The 20,084-nt window shown below is 58.1% G+C and overlaps 1 protein-coding gene across 4 annotated transcripts in view; it reads right to left on the bottom strand.

The window, feature by feature from the left end:
• Positions 1–15,434, bottom strand: part of MAST3 (microtubule associated serine/threonine kinase 3) — a 62,128-nt gene extending 46,694 nt beyond the window's left edge. For 3 of the 4 annotated variants that reach the window (XM_054013451.1, XM_054013450.1, XM_054013453.1), the window contains exons 1-2: positions 15,306–15,434; positions 13,654–13,743 (exon numbers count right to left, since the gene is read on the bottom strand). In XM_054013451.1, coding sequence (XP_053869426.1) covers positions 13,654–13,743; positions 15,306–15,352 — 137 coding nt within the window. In that variant the 5' untranslated portion in view covers positions 15,353–15,434. Of the gene's footprint in view, positions 1–1,294; positions 1,424–13,653; positions 13,744–15,305 lie in introns of those variants that run through there. The other variant, XM_054013452.1, reaches the window with a different exon arrangement.
• Between the last annotated feature and the right edge of the window lie 4,650 nt (positions 15,435–20,084).

Consider the following 20,084-nt stretch of genomic DNA (forward strand, 5'->3'; position numbering starts at 1 on the left):
TGATGCGAGAGCTCTCTCCTGTTGGTGTACAGCATCTTCATTAAAGCGCGGCTGCTGCGCCAACACAGCATTTTAAGCGTTGACTTGCTTTGAGTAGTGCACTGCTAAGGCCCTATCCACATGGCAGAAACCTTGCTAGCGATGGCTATTTTAATGGCTAGGTTTAAACCCAGCCTAATTTGGGCAGAAATTCCTGTCCCAAGAACTGAAATCTATTCTAGATGATAAGGACAGAGATGCTGGTGTTGCTAGCACCGCTCCAGCTGGAGTGTGCATAGGACCTGGATGGCAAAAGTCTTGCCTGAGAAACCCCAAAGATCTTACAGACCAAATGCCCCGCTGCCGAATCCTCCTACTTATCTCCTTAGCTGGGGACTGGCCTGACTCTGAGATGGCTCCCCCTCCAGAGCACAACACCCCAGCCTGAGCTCCATCCTGCTTCTTATCAACCCCCCACCTAGCACTGACCCCCCCACACACTGCATGCAGCCCCCCACTCCTCCCCAACACACCTAGCACTGACCCCCCCCACTCCTCCCCCCCTGCATGCAGCCCCGGCCCCCCCCCCGCACCTAGCACTGACCCCCACACACACTGCATGCAGCCCCCCACTCCTCCCCAACACACCTAGCACTGACCCCCCCCGCATGCAGCCCCGGCCCCCCCGCACCTAGCACTGACCCCCCCACACTGCATGCAGCCCCGGCCCCCCCGCACCTAGCACTGACCCCCCCACACTGCATGCAGCCCCCCCCACTCCTCCCCAACACACCTAGCACTGACCCCCCCCACTGCATGCAGCCCCGGCCCCCCTGCACCTAGCACTAACCCCCCCCACACTGCATACAGCACCCCACTCCTCCCCAACACACCTAGCACTGACCCCCCCACTCCTCCCCCCCTGCATGCAGCCCCGGCCCCCCCCGCACCTAGCACTCACCCCCACACACACTGCATGCAGCCCCCCACTCCTCCCCAACACACCTAGCACTGACCCCCCCCCACTGCATGCAGCCCCGGCCCCCCTGCACCTAGCACTGACCCCCCCCACACTACATACAGCCCCCCCCCACTCCTCCCCAACACACCTAGCACTGACCCCCCCACTCCTCCCCCCCTGCATGCAGCCCCGGCCCCCCCCCGCACCTAGCACTGACCCCCCCCCGCATGCAGCCCCGCCCCCCCACCTAGCACTGACCCCCCCACACTGCATACAGCCCCCCACTCCTCCCCAACACACCTAGCACTGACCCCCCCACTCCTCCCCCCGCACGCAGCCCCGGCCCCCCCGCACCTCTTGGAGCGCTGCAGCAGGTCCCCCTGGCCCCGCTGGCCCCGGTAGCCGGGCGGCGCCGCGCCCCAGTAGCTCGGGTCCGACATCCCCGCCGGGCCCAGCCGGCACCAGAGCGCGGCGCTGCGGGCCCAGCAGCCTCCCAGCGCGGCCTGCCCGGTCCGCCCCGGGGCTGGGCCTCAGAGCCCGCCCCCGCCAGGGCCCGCCCCCCGGAACCCCCTCCGGGCCCTCTGCCCCCCCGAGCCCCCTGGAGCCCCCCCTCAGAGCCCGCCCCCGCCAGGGCCCGCCCCCCGGAACCCCCTCCGGGACCTCTGCCCCCCCCCCGAGCCCCCTGGAGCCCCCCCTCAGAGCCCGCCCCCGCCAGGGCCCGCCCCCCGGAACCCCCTCCGGGCCCTCTGCCCCCCCCCCCGAGCCCCCTGGAGCCCCCCCTCAGAGCCCGCCCCCGCCAGGGCCCGCCCCCCGGAACCCCCTCCGGGACCTCTGCCCCCCCCCCGAGCCCCCTGGAGCCCCCCCTCAGAGCCCGCCCCCGCCAGGGCCCGCCCCCCGGAACCCCCTCCGGGCCCTCTGCCCCCCCCCCGAGCCCCCTGGAGCCCCCCCTCAGAGCCCGCCCCCGCCAGGGCCCGCCCCTCCCCTCCGCGCCCGGCCCGCCCCCCCCCGGGACCTCTGCCCCCCCCCGGAGCTCCCGAGCCCCCCCTCAGAGCCCGCCCCCGCCAGGGCCCGCCCCCCGGAACCCCCTCCGGGACCTCTGCCCCGCCCTTGGAGCCTGCCCCTCCCTGAGTTCCCGAACCCCCCTGGAGTTCCCCCCGAGCCCAGCCCCCCACCGGGACCTCTGCCCCCCTGGACCCTCCCAAGCCCAGTCCCGCATCAGAGCCAGCCCCCTCTGAGCTCCCAAGCCCCCCTGAGCCCAGCCCCCCCCCGAGCTCCTGAGCCCCCCCAGAGCCCCTCTCCCGCACTGAGAGCCCCCCTCTGAGCCCAGCCCCCCCCCCCCACTGGGACCTCTGTCCCCCACCCCCCATCGGAGTCTGCCCCCAAGACCATCACTGAGACCGCTGTGTCTCCAAGTCCTCCCCACTGAGCCCCCCACCTCCGCCTCCAGACCCAACCCCAATGAGCCTTCCCCCCACGACCACCCCACCTTCCCGTCTGAGCCTGCCCCAAGCACCACACACACACTGACCCCCTTCCCAACCCAGAGCCCCTCCTGCAATCCTGGTACTCCTCCAACTGAACCCCCTTTCCCTCCATATGAAGGCCTGAGACCCCTTCTCCCAGCCCCTCTCTGCTGAGCCCCAACCCACCCCCTGCAGCCCTAAAACCCCCTCTAACTAACCCCCCTTCCTCTCCCAGCCCGTGTTGACCCAGCCACACACACGCTGTCCCACATAGCTGGGAAGTTTCCCTCTCCCCATGTGAGGGGCTGAGCCCCTGGCCTCTCACAGCCCCCCCCAGTCCCAGTATCCCCCCTCTAACTGAGCCCCATTTGTCCCCCAGAACCTATCCATCATCCCTCCTCCCCCACTGAGCCCCCTTCACCAGGGACTCAGTCCCCTTCCTGCCCCCAGGGTGATCTTATGCCCCCTTTCTTTCCCAGTCCCCAGCTAATAGGCTTGCCGCTCCCACCGCCCAGGAGGGGTTGCACTGCCCCTGTGGCTGCGGAAGGGGGCACTGGCTGGCGAGTGGGGTCCTCGGAGGCACTGTCCGGCTGTTTGCGAACCCCGCACCCATCCACCCTTCCTGTCCCACTGGCTGTACCCACCTTGCTGTGGTGTGTGCAGAGCCAGAGTGGTTGTCATGGACACCGGGTGGCGTTGGTGTATTTCCTGCTGTTTAAACCACATATAAATAAATACATTTGTAGAAGTACCAGGGCAAGCCACATTCTGCTCGGCGCTCTCGCCCATGCAGTCAAATCAGCCAGGCCCAAGGGGGCCTCGCAGAACTCCACCGAAATCACAGCGAGGTGCATTCAAATTTTACAACCTCCCTGCTGCTCCCATGCACATCTCTGCCACGGAGCCCTCGCCCCTCCCTGTGCAGCAAGGACCAGCAGACACCCTGCAAAAGAGGGCCCTTCCCGCCTTACAGACAGACATTAATTCCAGACAAACGGCCATGTGACAAGAAGACTGCCACAAGTGCAAAAAGAAAATCAAGCACTCCAGTGAGGAAATGCCAGAAGGAAGCTGACCAGGCAACCACATACTGCCTTTGAGCAGGGCCGGCTCCGGGCACCAGGCTTGCCAAGCAGGTGCTTGGGGCGGCCACGCCAGAGAGGGGCGGCACGTCCAGCTATTCGGCGGCAATTCGGTGGACGGTCCCTCACTCCCGCTCGGAGCAAAGGACCTCCCGCCGAATTGCCGCCGCAGATCACGATCAAGGCTTTTTTTTTGCCACTTGGGGCGGCAAAAACCCTGGAGCCGGCGCTGCCTTTGCGGGCCAGATTTTCAAAACCCCTCAATGCCTAGTGGGAACTCCTGAAAGCTGGGCCCATTTGTGGATTCTGAGCCCATCTGAAAATCCTGGCCCATTAGGGTGAGCCAACTCCCACTGGACCTAATGGAAGTCTTCCCAGCAGCTCCAAAGGGCGTTGGTCTATCACACAGAGCCCTATTTGTCACTAACCTCGTTCTCTAAAACGACTGAGCAAAACTCCAAAAACCTGACAACAAAAAATTCAACCTGAAGCAGAGACCAAGCCTGGAAAATTTCAACTTAAACAGTTTGCTAAAGTTATAAGCAACTGAAAAAGGGTTAGAACAGGTCATGTCAAGGAACCTTAAGCACAGGTGTTGCTGCTGCCGTGCCTATCACATTCATATTTCTACCACTCAGTGTCCATCTCAGCCCCTCAGTGCAGGGGACACGATACAAACACAACCAAAACGTCATTTGAAACATCATTGAACACAAACATCAAAACAATCGAGGAATTGGAATCATCTCACCCACAGGAATTGCACCGTCTCAGCTGGCCACAGCATTGGCAAGATACTTGGGAGAGAGAGAAAATTTAAGCTCAATTTCCCTTTTTCCTCTACTCAAAGTCCTAATTAATACTGAATCTGTAACATCCCAGTTGTCTCCACAGCGACCATCTGATTAATACTCAATGCAGCAGCACTCCGACAAGAGAAGCCGGCCCATCTGGGCCAACTGAAGGGTCTTCAGCACTAAGGTAGGAGGAGGAGACCGAATGTTACAAGAAAGTTAAATTGCTGTTTGCATAAATGTTCTCTTACTTGGGGCTTGCCAGGGATGAAAAGCCTCCTTTAAGCACACCTCTCTGCTCAGTGAAGGAGGCGTTAAGCAAATGGGTCGTTGCGGGAACAGAACCCCAGAGCCACAGGAAAGCAATCCCCTCTACAGCGAGGGAATTGGGTTGGGCAAGAGCAGGAGGCTTTTCCACTCTGTGGTCACATCGTGTGGAGTGCCTCAAAGTTGCAGAAATGTATTTTTAAATCTGCCTAGCTTCTTCCTTCATTGGCAGAAGAGCTCCTGCCAGCACGTTACAGACTTTGCATGTTCTTTTCTTAGGCCTGGTCTACACACAGTGTTTGTATCAGTCTGTGACTATGTGGCTAGAGGTGTGAGTTTCTATTGGAATAGTGATACTTGTGCAATCCCCGTGTGGATGCAGTTGTACCAGTAAAAAGGTGCCTTATATGAGCATAGAGGAAATACGCTATCTGCACTGGGGAGCTGTTCTGCTTTACCTGCACTGGCACAGTTAATGGGGTTCCATTTCCGTGTTTAGACAAGCCCCCCAGAAAGCTGTGAACTTCCCACTGCTCTTGTTGCATTTCACCCTTGAGATGAATCACAATCCCCATGCACCAAGCCAAACTCAGCCCTGCTGGCAGAGATCAATGTGGCAGTACCAAGTGAGTCTGGCTCTCCAATTACGAGGCTTGTCTGTTCCAACCATTCCCTTTTTACAATTAACATTGGTAGCCTCCCATCTCTTCCTTTGTTATAGTTTAGCTCCTACACAACCAGGAGTTTAGTGCCTAGCAATCTAACTTAAAAGAGAAACCTAGACCCAATCTCAGCTTTCTTATAGCTACAATAATGAGAAATCCACCTCTTGCCAATCACACATAATGAAGAGTGTCCAATGCTTTTCAGCCAGATGGATCTTCCAGTGCATTTTACAAACCATGGACTTGACCCACATGCAGGGCTGAAAAAACAGGGACAAAGGGGAACAACTGCATTGAGGCCCTACACTTAGGAGGGCCCCCAAAACATATGACTGGGGTGAAATTGAAGGTGGTGGGGCCTCAGCAAACACAATGCACCTGGGCCCCAATTTTCTCCTGATGGACTTGACCACATGGACAGACCCCATTGCTTGTCCATGGCCCCACTGGTGCTCTGAGCAAGCCCAGGAATCCACCTATGCCGACATCATTGCAGGATCAGGGCCTATAGGGATTACTTCGCCCCGGACTGACAAGCAGTTTCCTCTCGAGCAGGACACAGCACGCGTTTCACAACACAGAGAACACTACACAACTTTTCAGGACAGGAAATGAAGACAAATACCATAGTCAAGGAAAATGACACAGGGGATTTAGGGAGGCAGGAAGCAATTACTCATCCTGGATTTTAGCTAGGACACTACAATTACCAAGAGTGCCCCTGAATCTTTAATGACCACAAGTGGCCAAGACCTCAGTTTACATCTTATCCCCCAAACAGCACCCCCAACAGTATTTTGCATGTTGGAGCATCTGTTCATGACTGCAGGAAAGGGAAATACATGCTTGAACCTGGGTGCTTTGGAGGGTTCCATGCAAGTACTAACTAGGCCCAGCCCTGCTTCATTTGAGATCTGACAAGATCACAGCCAAAGGTAGTATGGGTGCAGCCTAATTAATTCAAACAATAAGACACACAGTCGTTAGAGGAAGGGAGTTCTGAAGGCTGCCAAGACACCCAGAGCTCAGCCACACCGTGCCTATATAATGCAAGCCACACACACACACACCCCCAGTCATCACTGCGCTTCTAGCAAGACCCTTTATGCTGGAAGCACTGCGTCACCATGACAACTTCCTCTATCACACTCTTCCTGGTGCTGCAGTTAGAGCTCCAATGCAGAAAGGAGCGTCTGCAACTGACATGTTCCTGAGTGCCAGCAATGTGTTTTCAGCAGTCACGCTGGGGAAGCATCGGATGGTTTTTATTAGTGAGTTTGAAGAAGGGAACAGTTAGCACATGATGATCTGACCAACTCCAGCGGCCTCCGTCTGGGAAATCCAAAACCATGCTCTGAAGTGCCCCTAGCCTCTGTTTGCCGGAAGCTGGGAATAGACCACAGGGGATGGATCACTTGATGATTATCTGTTCTGTTCATTCCCTCTGAAGCTCCTGGCATTGGCCACTGTCAGAAGACAGGATGCTGGGCTAGATGGACCTTTGGGCTGACCCAGCGTGGCCGTTCTTATGGCCTTAGCTTGCCTTTTTTCATGTACGTTGCCCTGCCCAAGGGCTGGATTCAAGGAGGACCAAACCTTCGAAGTAAATTTCCAACCACCACTCTTTCCCCTGCAATAAGGTAGCTAGAAGAGCAAGTACTGTACCTGGATTAAATCGCACCTAGAGAAGGGAGTCCTCCCACACTGCAAACATGGCTCCTAAGCCTTATCTACACTGCGGAAATTTTGCAAGAATCTCCCACCATTGCTAACATCTGTTCATGTCCCTCAGAAGATTCTACATAAGCAGCTAGAGTTTTAAGGGGGAGGGATAGCTCAGTGGTTTGAGCATTAGCCTGCTAAACCCAGGGTTGAGAGTTCAATCCTTGAGGGGGCCATTTAGGGCTCTGGGGCAAAAATCTGTCTGGGGATTGGCCCTGCTTTGAGCAGGGGGTTGGACTAGATGATCTCCTGAGGTCCCTTCCAAGCCTGATAATCTAACCCTGCTCAGAGCCTCGCAGGCAGCTGTGCTAACACCTGTGGCACTGAGTTGGCTTTAGCAATCTTTACAGAATTTCCCTAGCCTAGACATGTATAGAGCCTGCAGGTCAGCAACCCTTGCTAAACACTTCCCTGCCTTTGTGCAGAAAGCAAGTGGCAATTTTATTGTCATGCCCAGAAAGTTTATTTTTGTATGCAAAATAAATGTCCTTCCTGAGACCCATGAATCTGATTATTACAGTGGACATCAGCAAAAAAAAAAAAAAAAAGATTTGTAGGCTTGCTGCTTTCCCACCAGACAGATTCCACACCTCACCCATTCATACCCTGCAAAGTGCAGTTTGGACGACTCTTGCTGTATTTATGATTAAACTGGTTGCTGACTGGCTGGCAGGGTCACTTATCATCAGAGACCTCCTGTACCCACCCTGCCTTGTACAGCCGCTTCTGGGCACAGTATCACATACTTGTGTTGGAGATAGGGTGACCAGATGTTCTGATTTTATAGGGACAGTCCTGATATTTGGGGCTTTTTCTTATATAGGCTCCTATTACCCCCCACCTCCCATCCCGATTTTTCACACTTGCTGTCTGGTCACCCTAGTTGGAGAATTCTCTCATGCATTTATATTCATCAAGAGAGATCTCTGCAATATTGGAAAGCCTGCAACAGGGAAAGGAAAAACGTAGAGATATAATCCCCCCATGTTTTAATTCCTCCCCTGGCTTGATTAGTAGGGCAGGTGCTAAGTGATCACACGTGTAAATTGCTTGTTACCACCTTTTCAGAAAATATACAACAGCTGCCTGAAAAGCACAGTCTATAGCCTTTTAAACGGCAACTGTTAAACCAAAACATTGCAGCAAACAGGGCAAGAATCTGGAACGTGTGAACAAGAGCAGTTAAGTGTCAGAGGTTCTCTAGAGAGCTTCCAACATGGTTTGAATCTCTGTAGGCGCAGAGACCATGTCTACACTACAAAAATTAAATTGACCTAACTTACGTCGGCATACAGCCACTGCAGTGATTCCATTACTTGTGTGCGTCTACACTTTGCTCCTTGCATTGGCGGTGCGGATCCTCACCAGGAGCACTTGCACCAATTGGACAGTCAGTGTGGGGCATTGTGGGACGGCTTCTGAAAGCCAGTTACAGTCGATGTCAGCAACGCAGTTCTTCACATTCTCACCGTGTTGCCCTAACTACATCGACATTGCCTCTACATCTCTCATGGAGGTCGAGTCCTTAAGTCAATGTAGCAGGCGAGTTTCGTTAGTGGGAGAGAAATTTTGGTGTAGTCATTTACAGAGTTAGGTCGACATAAGCTAACTTGCATCTACCTAACTCTGTGGTGTAGAGCAGGGCAGAGACTTTAAAAGGAGTTCTCTCTGGCCATGAAAGGTCCGGCTCGTGGCCTGAACCACTGAAGAATCATTCTGGAACTACTATTTTGCTTGCAGATTACCTAGGCCAAATTTTCTGCCTGGGTAAACAGGTGCAACCCCACTGATTTAAGAGACTTTGGTCCCATAATCCTACTGGTATAAGAATGAAACCAAACAGGCCTAAGAACTAAATATCAGCAACAAAATCCTCAACAACAAGCACCTGCCACCCACAGGATTCTATTCCTATAGAAGTTTCACTCAGGAAAGCAACACTTTTCACCTTCTTCTCCAGCGTGGGGCACAGGTCACTTGCAGGTTTGAACTAGTGTAAATGGTGAATTCTCCATAACTTGAAGTCCTTAAACCACGCTTTGAGGACTTCAGGAATGCAGCCAGAGGTTGGGGGTCTACTGTAGGAGTGGGTGGATGAGGTTCCAGGCTCCAATGTGTGGGAGGTCAGACTAGCTGATCACGATGGTCCCCTCTGACTGTAAAGTCTATGAGTCCCCATCTCCCTGCAGTGCATTCTGAAACTGGAGATAAGTTGAATGTAGACATCTGTCCCCAGCTGCAACAGACATCTGGAATAAGCTTTGTGGCACTGCAGCATCTCCCCAGTGTGATTTGGTTTAGCATCTTTTCCCCTCTGGAAAGAACAATAACTACCGGAGAAAGAACCTGCTTAATTCTGTGCCGTAATGAAGCAGAATCAGAGGTTGGCATCAAGCTCTCTAGCAGGACAATTAAGCTCAGCAGAGAAGAGGTGATTCTTAGTTTGACTGTTTCTGTGCAGTTACCTCAAAGAATTCCTTCTCTGTAAAATGGCAGCTCATCCCTTTAGACCTTGGTGCTCCTACTGCCAATTTAACTGATGCAGAAACACAAACCACTTAGAAACTCACAGCCAATCCAACAACCACCAGCACCCCAGGGTCTCTCCTGGGTTCAGCTCAAGGAAGGTTTAGAATTTTGCTTTCTTAGGATGTTCTGAGGGCTCTGCACTCTCAGACTTGCTCTTCCCACAAGAAGTGTCAGTCCCACAGCGGGGGGTTGGATTTACATGTTGGGAGACTCCTCAAGGAGGAAAATGGCAAGTCAATTCCCAGCTTCCCAGACAGATGCTGGATGGTGCAAGCCAGCAGAACGCCCTCTGCTGGACCATGAGAGAGCAAAGCACCATGGATCCCCCACCTTTGCTCATGTAAAAATGCACTCAACCAAAAAGTCTCTAGCCTCTGGTTTATCGACAGCATATGCTGGGCTGGTTGGCACACATGGAGTCTGCACAGCCACACACACACGCAATCATGGCACACACAAGCACAAGTAAACACACACACGCACACACACAGCGAATTGACTGCGCTCAATATGCACTCAAGTCTAATTAGCACAAGAGGAAGGAATCAAAGGGTTCCTAGGCTAACATCCTGGTGAGAAGGAGCATGAGCCTTTCTGCTGATGCCCTTGTGACATGGCGTGTGAGGTGTCACGCAGACCCGCACCCTGTAATGTAGGAGAGACGCCTTTTGGGAGGGGCTTCAGAGCCCTGATCCTGCACCGCTAATGTCAAGGCAGTGAACCAGGCCCTTGGGGTGATCTCAGAGAATCCAGATTTGGGAATCACAACAGGTTTGTCTGGAAAACGATAACACGACGTGTAACAGACACATACATGCAGCCTCCTGGTGCAGACCAGCCAATCGCTAAGGCCTGCCCTGTGCCAACACTCCACACTCTCGCATGTGCAGGATCCAGGGTCCTACCCACCTCACCACCACAGCGACACCTTCTGGACCTTGTGTCTCTCCGTGCCCCGCCTCCGTCACTCCGTGCACCCAACAATCACCATCACTGGGGCAGGAGCAGGCTCCATCTGGATCAGCCTCCCTACATCTCTGCCCCCCAGCAGATCTCAGCCCCATTCTCCATGGCCCTGCCCCAAACCTCTCTCCTTTCCCACCTGTCCTTATGCATCCGAAGAAGTGGGCTGTAGTCCACGAAAGCTTATGCTCTAATAAATTTGTTAATCTCTAAGGTGCCACAAGTACTCCTGTTCTTCTTTTCACCTGTCCTTAGTTACACTTGGTAAACGCATCAATTCAGCAAAGCACTTTGGGATAGAGCATGTACAACCAGGGGCGGCTCTAGCTTTTTTGCCGTCCCAAGCACGGTAGGCAGGCTGCCTTTGGCGGCATGCCTGCGGGAGGTCCGCCGGTCCTGCGGCTTCGGCTACCTGCCGCCGAATTGCTGCCCAATCCGCAGGACCGGCAGACTTCCTGCAGGCATGCCACCGAAGACAGCCTGACTGCCACCCTCGCAGGGACCAGCAGGCCGCCCCAGGCATGCGCTTGCTGCGCTGGTGCTTGGAGCCGCCGCTGTGTACAACAGGATGCACAGAATAAAGTCACACACGCGCACACAGAGCAGAGCATGCGCACACACACGCACACAGAGCAGAGCGCGCACACGCACATGCACACAGTGTTCCCGTTAGCTGTAAGCAAGTACCCACTGCAGCTGTAAGAGTTTGAGACCCTCATCTCTGCTGCCACTAGATCTGATCTCATGAGAAACACGGCTCTTCAGCCTGCCCTGGAAGCCACCCTTCTCATTCCCAGCCTGATGCTCAGTCAGAAAAGTGCTTCTTTATGAGACTGCAAAGGAAAAACGCAGCCACTCCGGCCCTGAGCCTGCAGGCTCCCTGTGCTGAGGGGTTCCCTTCCTGCTACTGGCCATTCCCTGCTTCTCCGCCCTTTTTGGCCAACCTGAAACCAGAGAACTTTGAATCCCAGGGAACAGGGTCCCTAGGGCAGGGAAGCCCATGGCCAGAGACTCAGACTCAGGAACTGGCCATGCCGACATTATGGGGCGCTGGATTCAGAGCACATCCCGGGATTTAGGAAATTAACGGAACCCAAACCGCGTTGCCCGGGGGACTTGGGGCACGGCCCTTGAGGAAGCTCTCTCTGACCCTGGCTTCATCCTGCCCCCTCGCTACGGCTGCAAAACACACTGCACCCAAGGTCGCCTGGCCGGGGCAAGGTTGAAACGTGCTCATTCTGCTCTGCTGCTCTTGAATTCACGTCACTCAGCTCAGCAGTGACCCGGCATGAACATCTGGGGGAATGTACCTCCGTGGGATGGAGGCCCATAAGTACCGTCCGCTCTCGGGGCTTTCAGTGCAGCACCAAGCTCTGCCTCCACACTCCGTGGATCCCAGGTACAAACTGGGGCCAGGCCCTGCCTCCCAAGACAAAGCTCTCGGCTGGCTCCTGGGCTGAAATCCCTCCCAAGTGCCCAGACTGAACTAAGCACAGATCTGGGCCAGAAGTACAAACGCGCATACGCAGCCCTTTCTCCCCAGACCCACGGATTTGCTGCAGGGGAGCACTGCTAAGCAACCCTTGTTTTTCCACAATGCTGGTTCAGATGGACACACACGGGGCTGCATGCCCTGCCTGGAGAAACCCAAGTCCCTGCCACCGGAAATGCCCTCACCCCCTCTGCTGCTGGGCACGCTTTGGGAGCAGCACCCCGGGGAGCCAGGGGGACAGTTACAGAGACGCCCAGAGGGTACAATTCCCTGCTGTTACATATGCGCCTGTCTGGCTAATGGCAGCCCGGGTCCGACTGCTCTCAGATCCAGCCAGTCTCTCTCCAGCGCACAACCACCGCGTGTGCGTGGGGCAGGCAGGGCCTGGCTCTCCAGCTGCAGTCCAGTATTAATGTCCCATTTCAGTTGGAGCAGGGGCCGCGTGGGAATTAACCTGTCAGACAAAACCCTTCCCATTGCCCCATTAACAGTCTCTCCCCGTTGGAATCAGAGACAAGAGGAGATGGTGAACTATTAGCCCGTAATGCAGAGAGGCCGCGCCAGCCTGATGCACACAGCTGCCCCCCCGCCCAGCCCAATCCAATCCAATCCACACAGCCACAGACCCCAGTCTGACCCACAGGGCCAGCCCCTCCTAGCCTGACCCGCACAGCTGAGCCCCCCAGCCTGTCCCAACCCGCACAGCCGAGAGCCAGTCCCCCCACAGAGATGCCCCCCCCCAGCCTGAAGAGACCCGACCCACACAGCCAGGAGCAGAGCCCAGGACCCCCAGCCCGACCCGCAGAGTTGGGCCAGTGGGGTCAGAGGGAGGAGTGCTCAGAGCCAGGGAGTTGCTGACAAGCGGGACTGGCTGGAGAAGGCAGTGGGGCAGGCTGTCCCCCACGTCAGAGACGCACAGACGGGGCCGGGAGGCTGCCTGCTTGGGGTTAAAAGTGCTGGCGCTCGGGCACTGGCCCCGTTTCATAGCGAGAGAAACAAGGTCTCCTGCCACCAGCGAGGGCAGCACTCAGTCCAGCCGGGGCCCCGTATGGACTGAGCCCTGCAGTGCCCGGTCCCGACAGGCAGTGCTAGGGGAGCCCTGCAGCTCCCCACCTTATCCAGCAGGGGGAGCACAAGCCACACACTGGATCTCGGCTCCAGCTGCAGGCTTCCAACCCACCCTCCCCATCGCCGCCCACCGCCCCCCGCCACTGCCCCGTCCAGCTGTTTGAGGGGAGGGGCAGGTTAATTGCGCAGTGACAATGGGGTGCAGCAGGGCGCTGGGCCCCGCACTGACCCAGGGGATCCCGGGTATAACACAGTGGGCTCCTTGGCTGGACTCACTCCCCCCCCCGTCCCGGGGGCCATTCTCGAGCAGCCTCAGGAAGAAGGTTCAGGCCCCTTTGGGGGCCCAGGTGCAGAGGAGGGGTGGGCGCGCTCCCCCTGGCGTGGCTGGAATGCCCCCCCCAAGGTACAAGGGATGCTGCGTGGCAGAGCACAGCCCACGGCGGCACTCAGACGCGCCAGGTGCGTTCAGCACTGCAGCAGGAACCTCCCTTGCCTGCCCTGCCCGGGAGGGCGCTGGGGTTACTGATCTGCGCCCTGCTGCCCCGTGCGAAGGGCCCCCACTCAGAACAGCAGCCAGAGGGTTTACAGCCTGCTGCGTGCCCCAGCGCGCCCCCAGGGCTGCTCCCTTTCAGCTCTGTGCTGGTGGGGCTAGGGGCCCAGGGTCTTACCTCCAGGGATGCAGGGTTAATAACGGGCTGCAGGGACTGCAGGGGCTGCAAGGACTCAGCAGGGTCGGGCTCTGGCTACTTGGAGACAAACTGTAAAGCAAGATGCACCAGACCACTGTGAATTCGAATGCCGCCCCCTCCAGTGCCTCGTGCAACCTAGGGCTGGTCAGCAGGCACTCAAGGCCACACTCCTCCAGGCTGCACCGACCCTCCAGTGGGGCTTCCTATGGGACGTCTTGAGGATCAGGACGGAGAGGCCCCTCAGGGGTGGGGGCAGGGCTGGACTATCAGGAGGGGTGAGAAGCACCAGCACTGCTGTTTATGTGCAATGAGCCCAGAACTGGAATTGCAGGGGCTTGGGGGCAGGGAGCGAGGGGCCTGGGCAGAGCAGATGGGGAGCCCAGAGCTGGGCTGGCAGGGAGCCGTGGCAGGTCTGGAGTGAGGGGCACCGGCAGAGCTGGGAGGGGGGAGCCCAGGGCTGGGGAAGGAGGGGGCTGCGGGTCAGGAGCGAGGGGCATGGGCAGATCGGGATGGGGGGATCCCAGGGCTGGGGAAGGAGGGGGCTGCGGGTCAGGAGCGAGGGGTACGGGCAGAGCGGGGGGGACGGACCCAGGGCTGGGGAAGGAGGGGGTTGGGATTGAGGGGAACTGGCAGAGTGGGGAGGGGGGAAGCCCAGGGCTGGGGAAGGAGGGGGCTGCGGATCAGGAGCGAGGGGCATGGGCAGAGCGGGGGGGGGGGGGGACCCAGGGCTGGGGAAGGAGGGGGTTGGGATTGAGGGGAACTGGCAGAGCTGGGGGGGGGGAGCCCAGGGCTGGGGAAGGAGGGGGCTGCGGGTCAGGAGCGAGGGGCACGGGCAGAGCGGGATGGGGGGAACCCAGGGCTGGGGAAGGAGGGGGTTGGGATTGAGGGGAACAGGGAGAGCTGTGGGGGGAGCCCAGGGCTGGGGAAGGAGCGGGCTGGGGGTTGGGATTGAGGGGAATAGGCAGAGCGGGGGGGGAGCCCAGGGCTGGAGAAGAAGGGGGTTGGGATTGAGGGGAACAGGGAGAGCTGTGTGGGGGGAAGCCCAGGGCTGGGGAAGGAGGGGGCTGCGGGTCAGGAGCGAGGGGCACGGGCAGAGCGGGGGGGGGGACCCAGGGCTGGGGAAGGAGGGGGTTGGGATTGAGGGGAACAGGGAGAGCTCTGAGGAGGAGCCCAGGGCTGGGAAAGGAGGGGCTGCGGGTCAGGGGCGAGGGACACGGGCAGAGCGGGAGGGGGACCCAGGGCTGGGGAAGGAGGGGGTTGGGATTGAGGGGAACAGGGAGAGCTGTGGGGGGAAGCCCAGGGCTGGGGAAGGAGGGGGCTGCAGGTCGGGAATGAAGGGCATTGGCAGATCGGGATGGGGGAAACCCAGGGCTGGATGGCAGCGGGCGCGGCTGTGGGTCAGGAGCGAGGGGCACCAGAACGGGTACCCACGGCTCCAGCCAGGCCCCGGCGGCCCCGCGCAGAGAAGCGCGCCCCGCCGGCTCTCCCTGGGGAAGGGTCCGCGGACCCTGCGCTCTCCCGGCCGGGAACGCGGCTGCAGACTGTCCCGCAGCGCAGGGCGCAGCCCGGGGACCCGTCGGACCGCGCAGCCCCCCTCCTACCCCGCGCGCCCCGCCCGGCCCCGGACTCACTCCAAGGTCAGAGACGGGATTTTCAGCCGGTCCCGCCGCGATTTCATGGCTGGGGGCGGCCGCCCGTCCCCGCCCGGCTCCCAGCAGCGCGCAGCGGCCGGCACCAGGCGCCAGCCTGCGCTGGAGCGATCTGGGCACCGGCCGCCCCCGCCCGTCACTCAGGAGCTGCGGCTCCCGCAGGGGAGGCGGCCCCCGCCCCGGCGCAGGCACGATGCGCTCTGCGGGGCTGGCTCCGTCCCCCCTCCCCGCCCCCAGCGCGGCCGGGCACCGGGGCCCCCTCCCTGCGCACCGGGGCTGCCATCCCCCCCGGGCTCTGAGGACCTGGCGCTGCACAGGGTGGGCACAGGCCCACCCCCTCCCCAGACCTGAGGGGAGCCCCAGGCAGTGCAAGGTCCAGGTCCCCCCCACGCTCTCCCGTAGGGCCTGGGCCACATACAGGTCCATGAGCCTGCGGTAGCCTCGGCTAACAGAGCTGGGTCTTGAGCCCGGGCTCACTTTGCGGTACTGCAACAGACGTGGCACCAGCTCTGAGCCCTTCGCCCAGAGTCTGGGCAACCTTCAGCCCCACAGCAATCTGCCCCCCTGCGGGAGGCCGGCTACTCCTGGCCCCCAGTCCAGTTCGGGTCTCACCCACAGGCCCTGGTCCAGCCGGGAGTCAGTGCAGGGGTCAGACCCAAACCACATCCATGGCAAACCCTCCGCCGGGAAGGGCCTTGTCATAGCACGTCCATCTGGCAGCTGGTCCTGGCATCACTGGGAGAGCCTGTGGCACAGCCATGAAAACCTCCCCCACCCGCATGTGCTGCCCGCACAAGTATGTGCACAGAACAGGCACCTCCATGGAGATCAGCAGGCAAAGGGTTAACGTGGGTTCCCCAGCCCCCGCTGGGCATCGTGCAGGAGCCCGAGGGGGCGGCTGAGCCTGGGAAGGCGACAGAGCTTGGCCTTCAGATTCACTTGGATTTCCACAATGCATCAGAAGAGACCAGGGGCCAAACATGCTCACAGGCCAAAGGGCCCGGCCCTGCGGGCTCCCTGCTTCCTGACACAGGCCTTGGTGCTGCACTGAGGTGCCACTGTAGACACAGGATCAAACCCATCCCTGGTTCGACCCCACTGGCATGATGCTGGAGGGATCTGTCTCGGTGCCCGGGGTGAGCGAGCAGCTCCCATGTCAGTCCCTCCACAAGGTACCAGTGAGAGACTCCGGCCAGAGCCTTCAGTGCTGTCTGGGCATGGAAAGGCTGCGCTGGAGCCAGTGCGGGATGGAGCCGCCCTGAGCACAGAGCAGCCCAGAAGGAGACAGCAAACCACCACCAATCACCTCCAAACAGAGCCCTGCTGCGCCCAGCCCCTGGCCTTGCCCTGGGCCTGGCTGGACCGAGGCGTATCGCTGGAGCTCCGCACGGCGAGGGCCCGTCCCAGCAGGGAAATGAGTCGAGCAAAGAAAAATGACACCCTTAAAAAGGAACCCCCCACCCCTGACTCCAGCAGGGACCACGGTGCCGTCCCAGTCCCAGCTGGGCCCTGCAGCACAAGGGAAGGGCCAGAACTCTCTCCCAGGAGAAATCCCATCCCAGAGGTTCTGGGCCAGGTGGACCTTAAAGCTCATGCGGAAAAGCAGGGCTGGGCAGGCATCCGTCCGTCCGCTCATACTTACATGCTTCCTCGGCGGGGCAGGCTCAGCTCCTTCTGCAAGGAGAGGGAAGAGAAGAGAGGGGTCAGCGAGCCGCTCCCCCCGCCGTGCCATGGCAGCTCCTGCCAGCACCGGGACTGCCGCAGCCTCAGAGCAGCCGGGGGGATTTCAGGCAGAGAGTGCGCCAGGCGGCACAGTGCCCAGCCAGCGCATCGGACCCCACAGCCCAGCACAGGCTCTGCCCCTGCCCCCTCTGCCAGTTGGGAGGAGACAAATGGCCGCGGCTCAGCCTCTTCCAGCTCCCAACCAGCGGTGCCACCGCGTGAGCCTCGCAGCTGGGTGCGAGTTATGGCTGCTAAGACACAGGACTAGGGGGACTCCTGCTCCCGTGCTGGCCCGGTGCAGGTCCTTGGGCACGTCTGGGACAGTGCTCTCTTTGGGGGCGCATAAGGCCTCGCTGGCATGCACCTCATCTGGGGGAGCCAGCCCTCTGCCTAGCGGGGGAGGCTGAGAACGCCGGGCGCTGAGTAGGGAGCCGGGCCAGTCCGACTGAGCTCACTCCAGGCTGCGGAAGGCTCCTGCAATGACCCACAGCTCTGCTCTCCCTGCATCCTGGCAAGCTGCAACCCTGCTGGGCCTCTTCCTGCGTCACTGGTCTGTCACCTCTCCTCGGGGTCAGACTGCTAACGGGTGTCTGGGCTGCCCACGTCCGGGTTCTCCCCAAGGCACAGACGCTCCCCTTAAAGCGACCCTAGCCATGTCGAACATCGGCCCCCCGTGACCCTGCCTCGTGTTCGGAGTCCTGTGGGAGCAGCACGCTAACCCCCACCCCCTACGCAAATGTCTAACAAATCGCAGAGCCCTGGCGGATCCCCTCCTTTGCCCAGAAGGTCAGGCCCAGCGAGTGGCATTTCCCTGCAAAGATCCCTAACCCCAGCATGCAGGAGGGAGACAGACGCATGGGGGAGGGGAAGCAGAACAGTGACATTGTACGGCAGCTGGCAGAGCTGCATTTCAGCCCCTGGGCTGGGGGTGAAAGGCTGCCCATCCCATGATGCTTTGCTTGGAGGTCTGGCACCTGCCCAGCGTGAGCCCACAGCATGCGTGGAGCAGCCAGCGGGCAGAAAGCCCTGTTTACTTTTCCCCTCCTTTGGGAATATTTTTGCAAGAGCTGTTGGCTGGCGTGTGGCATGAGGGGACGAAGGTCAGTTCTTCGGAGGCCCCTGGGAATATCAGAGGGTGGTGCTGGGTGCAGCTGCATCTGGGTGTGCATGTCTGTGTGCTGAGGGGCGCAGACGCAGGCTCCACTCAGTGTGTGTTTGGTGGGGTGCACAAAGGGTAGGTTGTGTGAGTGTGTCACTGTACGGGGGGTGCCGGTGCCTGCACTAAAGTCGAGGAACATTCCCCTGCTAAGGCTGGTGCCTCTTCCACTACCCTGCCAGCAGCCGGAGGCCTGACATGCTGAGCCCCACACCTGCTCAGATTCTCACGTTCTCCAGCAATGGGCTAACAAATGCACCTCTCCACCCCCACTGCCCCATTGCCCCAGCCCCGTCAGCAGCTTAGACACAGATGTGAAATTACAGAGTTACTGGCATGACTCTAGGGCCTTTGCACACACTCACGCCTGCTCCCCCAGACACGCCCCCCCCCGACATGGCCACATACACATGCCTGTGTGCTCCCTACATGTACTCAAACACACCCATATCAGCACAACCCCACCACATACACCCCTGCCATCCCCACACACAAGCCTGCATATCTCTTTCCTGCACAGCCTATCTCCCCCCCTCACAGACTGGGGAAACCCCCACCCATGATACAGTAATGAATGCTAAACTGTATTACACAGTCCAGCCGCAAGGTGGAGCTGGGTGTAACACGCCTTATTTAAGCTAACCTCAGCCACACCGGGCAGAACATGAAAGGCTCTTAGAGCGAATACCTCTGTAGCCGGTCTATATCTGGCACAGGAGCGTGACCTGGTGTTGAAAGTAAACTAGGACCAGAGAACAGAAAGGACAAGGAACAAAGCAACAATGGCTGCAGGCTCTCACCAACCTGTCCCTCTCCAGTGCCTGGGAGAAACCTTCAGAGTGGACAGGCTGGAAACAAGATTTTGCAACTTCCGAGCGCCACCAGGAAACAGATAATATTCAGGTATCTTCTTTAATCAATGCTCCGGTGAAGCAAGCAGAACATATCTTTAAATCTTTTCCCTTTACTGACACCAGTCACAGAGGTGACTAGGACAGGGTCCTGTCTACATTTGATGTATACTTTACACCTCAGAGAAATGTGGTTTATGAAAGAGCACGTTTTATTTCACCAGAGAATTCAAGAAATGAGGGAAAATGTTGACTGTTTTCTACGAGCTCTCCATGCATTCACTGCAAGTTGGGGTTTGGGGATGGCAAAACATGAAAATATCAGGGACAGGCTGGTTATTGGGTTAACAGATAAAAACCTTTCACAGCAGCTACAATTAAAAACAGACCTTCTCAGATGCAGGCTGGCGGCCATGAGGAGCCAAGTGAGAAAGGACTCAGTGGATTATTTGATGATACTGGACTTTGGAAAGGGGATCCCCGACAAATTAACTTAAGAGACAATGCTGAACCCTACAGTGTATAAACAGCAGAGACCGTGGAGGAGACTAGCTACAGATTTATGGCAATTCAGTGGATATCATCTGGTCATAGTGGACTATTTTTCCAGGCATATCGAAATAGTGTATTTGAAGGACATAACTGGGACACAGTGTTATTGAACAATTGACATGCATTTTTGCTCACTTTAGTATTCCAGAAGAACTAGTGACAGACAACAGGCCACAATTCACTGCAGCAGAATTTAAGTCATTCTAAATGAATTATGATTTTGATCATATTACCAGCAGCACACACCACCCACAAACAAATGGAGAGGCTGAGAGAGCTGTACAGACATCCATGAAAATGCTACAGCAGGAAGATCCTTCCCTTGCTCTTCTGAGCTACAGATCAACGCCTACAATAGTTCCTGGATATAGTCCAGCACAACAGGGGATAGGAAAACAACTCAGAACTACCATTCCAACTTTGGAAAAGAATCTGTCTCCAAAGTGGCCAGACAGTAAGAGACTAGTCAAATTGGACAGA

This window comes from Malaclemys terrapin, chromosome 24, assembly GCF_027887155.1.
Source record: "Malaclemys terrapin pileata isolate rMalTer1 chromosome 24, rMalTer1.hap1, whole genome shotgun sequence".
Lineage (NCBI taxonomy): Eukaryota > Metazoa > Chordata > Testudines > Emydidae > Malaclemys > Malaclemys terrapin.